This window comes from Cydia splendana, chromosome 25 (assembly GCF_910591565.1).
Source record: "Cydia splendana chromosome 25, ilCydSple1.2, whole genome shotgun sequence".
NCBI lineage: Eukaryota > Metazoa > Arthropoda > Insecta > Lepidoptera > Tortricidae > Cydia > Cydia splendana.
Genome location: NC_085984.1, coordinates 1,419,982 through 1,427,608, shown reverse-complemented (window position 1 = coordinate 1,427,608; position 7,627 = coordinate 1,419,982). Strand labels below are relative to the sequence as shown.

The 7,627-nt window shown below is 38.8% G+C and overlaps 1 protein-coding gene across 3 annotated transcripts; it reads right to left on the bottom strand.

Moving 5' to 3' along the window:
- Positions 1-390: 390 nt before the first annotated feature.
- Positions 391-7,597, bottom strand: LOC134802843 (uncharacterized). 3 transcript variants are annotated; one of them, XM_063775579.1, is made up of 3 exons: positions 7,513-7,597; positions 2,987-3,127; positions 391-2,201 (listed from the first exon to the last, which is right to left on the bottom strand). In XM_063775579.1, exons 1-3 carry the CDS (start codon positions 7,594-7,596, stop codon positions 2,124-2,126), a joined length of 303 nt encoding a protein of 100 aa, XP_063631649.1. In that variant the 5' UTR covers position 7,597; the 3' UTR covers positions 391-2,123. The 3 variants fall into 3 exon arrangements, with proteins under 3 accessions (XP_063631649.1, XP_063631648.1, XP_063631647.1); XM_063775578.1 differs by lacking the exon at positions 7,513-7,597 and adding an exon at positions 7,061-7,145; XM_063775577.1 differs by lacking the exon at positions 7,513-7,597 and adding an exon at positions 6,835-6,919.
- Between the last annotated feature and the right edge of the window lie 30 nt (positions 7,598-7,627).

Here is a 7,627-nt window from a genome sequence, read left to right as displayed (position 1 = left end):
GAAGTTATACTTTGGCCAGGGGCTGTCTCATTTCAAACAGACAGATAGAATCGATCTGTCTTTGTCTAATGCTAGTCTAGCATCCAAAAGAATTATGAACAATACCTACTCATAGATATTGTTCTTATTTACTGAAAAATACCTATAACTTTGTAGGTTATTTTTTCTTGAAATGATTTCTACTTATTAGAGGAAAATAATCCTGTGGGCTTACCGCGAACATCGAACATAGAAATTTTCTTTATCTGCCCCTTTGCCCTCTTAGAGCTTATGGAACTATTTTTTAACTATTTAGGTACTTCCTCGTACAATAAATAATATACTTGATAAAACTCAAAATCTAAAGGGGCTTCGCTTAAAAGTAAGCAGGGGATAAAACAACAAGGTCTTCTTTATATTCTTTATTGTGTTAATTCTAAATTAAATAAAAATAAATTAATACTTATGTAACCTAAAATATTTAAGCTATAACTGACAATTATTTTAAGAATATATTACAATTTAGTTTGTATCCTCAGGATATACAGGGTGATTATGTAAATACCAACCATACTTTGAACCATTCCATTCCAACTATTAGCAAAAAAAAATAACTGTTTTAATATATTATTATGTTTCAAGACTTTCACCTAAAATGACGATTTTATTGAGGTAGCCATTTTTAGGGTTCCGTACCCAAAGGGTTCCCGTTTTACCCTTTGGGTACCCCTATTGCTAAGACCCCGCTGTCCGTCCATCCGTCCGTCCGTCCGTCCGTCTGTCACCGGGCTGTATCTTACGAACCGTGATAGACAATTGAAATTTTCACAGATGATGTATTTCTGTTGCCGCTATAACAACAAATACTAAAAAGTACGGAACCCTCGGTGGGCGAGTCCGACTCGCACTGGTCCGGTTTTTTTTACAGATTCGGCGTAGCATAGCGAAACTTGTTTAGTAGGTATACTAGTATATATTCAGTTCTTAGAGTATAATCAATCTTTTCAGACTCAGCCTGCAAATTATTATTATATGTAACGTTTTAACTAAAAGGTACCACATTGTCGGTTGTCGATGAGTGATTTAATTTTGAAACTATATTATGGAAATAGCGTCTTTTTGACAACCGACAATACGTACCCATTTGATTGAAAACGCCACATATTTCCTATATAACGCTATTATGCTTCTGTGATGACATCTATAACTACATTATCATTTTATTTGTTTTTATACATAATTAAAATGTACTTAATAGTTTTTTGGGAAGGCTCGCAATAAAAGAATAACCACTGTTGTGGTTTTGAGATACAGGGTGAAATTTAACCAGCAGCCATACTCTGCGTCGTGACTTTATAGGTCATACCGAATAACTTTTATTATGAGACCATTGCCGAAATCGTGAACAACAATTTGGCTGTCCCATATAAATCGGCGGCATCACGTCAGCTTAATGTATGAAACAGCCTATTTTTTTCGCGTTTTCCGCATGGGTCCCATAATAAAAGTTGTTCAGTATGACCTATAAAGTCACTACGTAGAGTATGGCTTGAGGTTACAAATTTCATCCTGTATAAGTTCCCTTCCGGTGTGTCACATTAGCGTAGTATCATTGGTACATTATGTAACAATCTAACCCATTTAAATATATAGAACAGTTGTGTCATATAGACAGATACTGTTGAGCTAGGAAAGAATATTTATGAATACAACCCCAAAAGGGATGCGGTGGCGGTAATATGATAAAGGTTAGCTGGAAGAAATCCCTTAAAGGGATAAGTTCCCCTTTGTACTGCCTATCCTGTGCCATATTTGTGTTTTGTACAATAAAGAGTTTATACATACATACATATGAAAATAATAAGTTATTTAAGTAAATAAATATTTAAATCTACAAAATATGCATTAATACGCAGCTAGGTAGACTAAATAATTAATCTGTACAGGAAAAATATATGGGCTCAGCCCAATATTGCGAAAATAAAACTACTATTTACATTTCGGCTATCGATATTTTGTATAAGACAGCCAAATTTTTTTCCTTACGATATAGGATGGTACCATAGTGAGTTTTGCACATTATCCCAGGACAGAGTGGTTAAGCGTTGGAAAGTCACCCTGTATATTTGAACTAGTAGAGTGGATCAAAAACCTAAGTACGGGCTAGGTTTTGGATCGAGCTGCGTGCCTTTCGCGAAGTCCAGAATAAACGAATACACCATCTGAAACAAGATAATTTATTTTTTATTTTATTTTATAAAAAATAATGTCAGTGAACAAAGGGCCTACGGCGAACACCGATGTTCTATAATAGTAGATTGTGTCACAAGGGAGCAAAATTACATATTTACGGCGAGGACGTACATTGAATCTTAAACGAAGCGAAGGATTCTATAATAGAATCCCAAGAGTAGCGAGGGATTCAAGTGTATTACGCCCAAGATGGAAATAATTTTGCTACCATGTGACACATACTGCTTTTCACATCACCTATGGGGTAATTATGATTTTTAAAAATATTATATACCTAAGCGTTAAGTGTTCCTTTGTCCCTCTTAGCAGGGACGAAAAACCTTTTTTTCGAATTGGTGATGTGAAAAAAATGTCTTAGCGCCACTTGCACCATCCCACTAACCCGGGATTAAGCGGTTAAACTGTTAACCCAGTGTCAAATTGTACTGGTAACCGTGGTAACTCCAGGTTTAACCAGTTAACCTCGGGTTAGTGGAATGGTGCAAGTGGCCCTTACTGGTTTCAGGGACATAACTAATAGTTATTTACAATACAAGTGCGCAAAAGAGACTCGGGTCTTTTCCGCACTCCCTTCGGTCGTGTTTTAATTTATCGCCACTCGTTTCAAATTTCCTATTCGCACGTGTATCGTACAACGTTTTACAGTACACATGGCCCTTTAAACTTTTGACATACGCACGAAAAGTGCTATTTTACGCACTAGTGCGGGAAAATAGGACCATATGTATTGTAAAATAAATGTTTAGCACTTTACCGGCATGGCGTCGGGCACGACGGTGCCGTAGAGGCGCAGGCGCAGCGCGGGCAGCCGCCAGCGGTTGCGGCGCCGCATGATGCGCGCCAGGTACACCACCAGGTCCGACGTCACGCCGCGGCACTTCTGGATGTTCAGGATCTGCGAGGATGACAAGCTATTTTAGTCAAGTATATTTAATCAATATCAATAAAATCAATGAAAAATCTAGGACACAAACGCAATAGTTATTTACGATACAAGTGCGGAAAAGAGGAAATACGAAACGAGTGGCGATAAATTAACCCATTCATGGCCACGAACCGCCGAGCGTACACAATACGCCAGGCCACCATACAAACCGTTTTTAGCTAAAACGTATGACTCAGCTTATGGGTCTCGAGCCTGGCGCGAACGGTAAATAAATCGCCGCTTATGAAGCCGGCCAGTTGGACAGCATTATGCAAAGTTTTTACTAACCACCGATTTTCTGTGCCTATCAAAAAAGAAACTAATTTTTGCAGTTTGTAGGAGTGAATATTTTTACTTTCTACAAGCTTTTAATGTCTGACCAAGCTAAGTTGGCAGCAATTTTTATAGCTCAGCCTGTGCAAGTGTTAAGTTAAACGTCATAATTTCATATAAGTTTGACATTTAAATTACACTTAGGTACTCAGCCTGTGCTATCAAAATCGCTACCAACTTAGCTTGGTCTGATTCTATTTAACTTGCCGTGTTTTTTGTTGTTGTTTTTTGGGGCAAATCTTGGAAGTTAAATTAGACCCGTTTCCCGATATCCCGATCCAGTTCATAGCACAGTCGGTCAGGTTTAGGGCTTCCAATACCGGGATCCCGGGATCCCGAAATACCGGGATCCCGTCTGTGAAAACGCATTTTTCAATACCGGTATTTTTAATGTAATACCGGGATCCCGGTATTTTCAAAAACAAGGAAAATATGCCGAGTATACCGTTTAAATTCCATTAAAATGATTAAATTCGGCTGTATCAAGAATATTACTTGCCCATTTAAAAGTATAATAAATATTAGGGGACATCTTACACAGATCAACCTAGCCCCAAACTAAGCATATGCACCGATCTTGTTTCAATTAAATGATCTTCTTTAATTATTATGACGACCGGTCTGGCCTAGTGGATAGTGACCCTGCCTGCGAAACCGATGGTCACAGGCAGGCTTCGCAGGCAGGGTCACATAGTCACTAGGCCAGACCGGTCGTCATAATAATTAAAGAAGATCATTTAATTGAAACAAGATCGGTGCATATGCATACATAAATATTTGGTGTTTATTAATATAGTTAGTTCTTAAAATTATATCAAAGAGTGGAAAGAAATGAGCAAGGAATTGTATTATAGCAAACGAATTTTTGGTGGCAAATTTTGAATATAGTCGGCTGGTTTATTAGGTTGAACTAAAAATGTGACTAGTGAAAGTGGTAAAGTCAACAAGACGGATAAAATGATTGCCAACCTGGAGGGTGAAATTATAATAGGGAGTATTACTGCACTGTTCTGCCGCCAGAGTGCAGCACTAATTTGTTTAGTAAACCATAGAGTAACTTTACATACTACGCCTTAACCAGTTTTTTGATAAGTTTTACTATGACATGATGCTTCAAGGCGGTTTGTTTACAGGTGGCTTACCGCGAAACGCGAAAATCGAAATTTCGTTATCTGTTTCTCTATCGATCGAATAAGCAAGAGTGATAGAGAGGTATAAACCGAACTTTCGACTGTCGTGTTTCACGGTAAGCCATGTGATTGAGTTAGTGACGCCCTCTATGCAGAGTTTGGCGTAATATTCCCTATTATTGCAGATGGCGATTATTGTTATCCTAAGCTAAGGACATACATATCTGGTGTTACAGTGAGCCTTTTTTTAATAAAACTAAAAAAAATTAAGCGATTCATAGTCAATACCGGGATCCCGGGATCCCGGTATTGATGAAGACAGAGTCGGTATTAATACCGGTATTGAAAGAAGTCCGGTATTTGGAAGCCCTAGTCAGGTTAGGCGGGTTCAAATTCCGGTAATCCATAGCCATGGTCACAAAATACGAAATCACTAAACAGCACAGGAGGAGTATAAAGTCGCCAACGAATAAATCGTGACTAAATAATATTTTCCATGTTACTCCAAAATACATCTCTAATGGGGGATGGGATGAATCACATCTTGAACTCTTGTGACAAATACCACATGAAAGATAATACCGCCGCCGCCGCTCGGATGCATTCCTTGTTTATTGTCCAAGTGTGTCCGATAAGCTTACACCTGGTCGGTCATCTATCTTTGTTTTGGTAAACGCCATTATATTAGTAATAATAGACAACTTAAAAATCTTAAAATGTATTATAGTACTTACTTTCTAATCTGCCGTAGAAACCACGATGTTTGAAAAAACTTGTAAATATTTGTCACAAACTATTTGTAATGCAATACATATTAGTTAGTGGTGACTGTTACAACCGCCTTGTTCAATATTGAAACGAAAAAAAATTAACCTTAACATCATTGTTAGTAGGTAATTGCCTAAGATACAATACAACGATCACCAAATATTATGACATAAAAGTACAGTGGGAGAAAATCCTCGTTGCCTTACCCCTCATACAAAACAAAATATTATTATACTACGGCTTGGTTCCTACAAATTGTTGCTTACCATCATCCAAACAGTAATCAGTTGTAAAATGGTACAATATCAAACAGCTTCAACATGAAATAAGCTTTAAAACCAGCCAATAAAGTTTATTTTAGCCTGCTACGGAAACATTAGTAGTTTTTACAAGTAGCGCCAGGCCACGGTGACCCATACCTTGAGCCATGTCAATAACTTCTGAAATATATATATTTTTTGTATTTTTTAAATATAGATCTTTCTGTTTTCTTGCATCGCATTATGTATCTAGAATTTCAGTATATTTACTATATTGCACTGATAGTAAATCAAACTTGAATATTCGAGACCCTGTTTTCATTTAAAAAAACGTGGTTATAATTTTTTATCCTAATATGCCTTATAGAAATGGTTGTTAGCTTATATGATACTTACGTTATTACATCAAATTACGTTTCGTTTAAGTTTAAATCAGAATTTATTCAGGACTCACATGTGAGTCACTGGCCCTGCGGAACTGTTTGAGCATGACCCATACGCTGAGTCGCTGGCCCTGAATGGGTTAAAACACGACCGAAGGGAGTGTTTTAAATCGACACGAGTTGCGAATTACCTATTCGCACGTGTATCGTACAAAGTTTTACAGTACATATGGCCCTTTAAACTTTTGACATACGCACGAAAAGTGCTATTTTACGCACTAGTGCGGGAAAATAGGACCATATGTACTGTAAATTATTTTACTAAATACTTTTTGATTTGTTTTTTAATTGATGAAACGAAACGGTTGACAATGTCGCTGGCACGAGTGTGAACTAGATGAAAGAACGATCTGACACTCCTAAACCCGTAAAATATGGAGTAAAATCAAGTATTTTTTCTACATATTATTTGATTTTTTTATTGTGTCAAGTTTAATATCGCCATGTCGTATCATACAAGTTGAATTGTATCCAGTTACCAAAGGTTGGAAAAAATCCAATGAAAAACCGATTCCTATTCATTCTCGGCTCTCAACAACCGAACTGAACTAAAGGAACTAAAAAAAAAAATATTATATGGACATTCTTACACAGATTGACTAAGTCCCACGGTAAGCTCAAGAAGGCTTGTGTTGTGAGTACTCAGACAACTAAAAGACCGAACTAGTTCGTTTGACCGATTGACCGAGAGCGGAGCGCTGTCTGCAGTGACCGAGCAGGTATACACCTATGAAGTATCTCACCGTAAGGAAGGGAAGGAGCCGTATGATGGTCTCGACGTCCTCGTCTGACACATCGTCGTTGTCGGCTATGGCGAGCTCGCTCATCGATTTCTATTCATTCTCGGCTCTCAACAACCGAACTGAACTAAAGGAACTAAAAGACCGAACTAGTTTGTTGGACCGATTGACCGAGAGCGGAGCGCTGTCTGCAGTGACCGAGCAGGTACAAACCTATGAAGTATCTCACCGTGAGGAAGGGAAGGAGCCGTATGATGGTCTCGACGTCCTCGTCTGACACATCGTCGTTGTCGGCTATGGAGAGCTCGCTCATCGATTTCTATTCATTCTCGGCTCTCAACAACCGAACTGAACTAAAGGAACTAAAAGACCGAACTAGTTTGTTGGACCGATTGACCGAGAGCGGAGCGCTGTCTGCAGTGACCGAGCAGGTACAAACCTATGAAGTATCTCACCGTAAGGAAGGGAAGGAGCCGTATGATGGTCTCGACGTCCTCATCTGACACATCGTCGTTGTCGGCTATGGCGAGCTCGCTCATCGATTTATATTCATTCTCGGCTCTCAACAACCGAACTGAACTAAAGGAACTAAAAGACCGAACTAGTTTGTTGGACCGATTGACCGAGAGCGGAGCGCTGTCTGCAGTGACCGAGCAGGTACAAACCTATGAAGTATCTCACCGTGAGGAAGGGAAGGAGCCGTATGATGGTCTCGACGTCCTCGTCTGACACATCGTCGTTGTCGGCTATGGCGAGCTCGCTCATCGATTTCTATTCATTCTCGGCTCTCAACAAC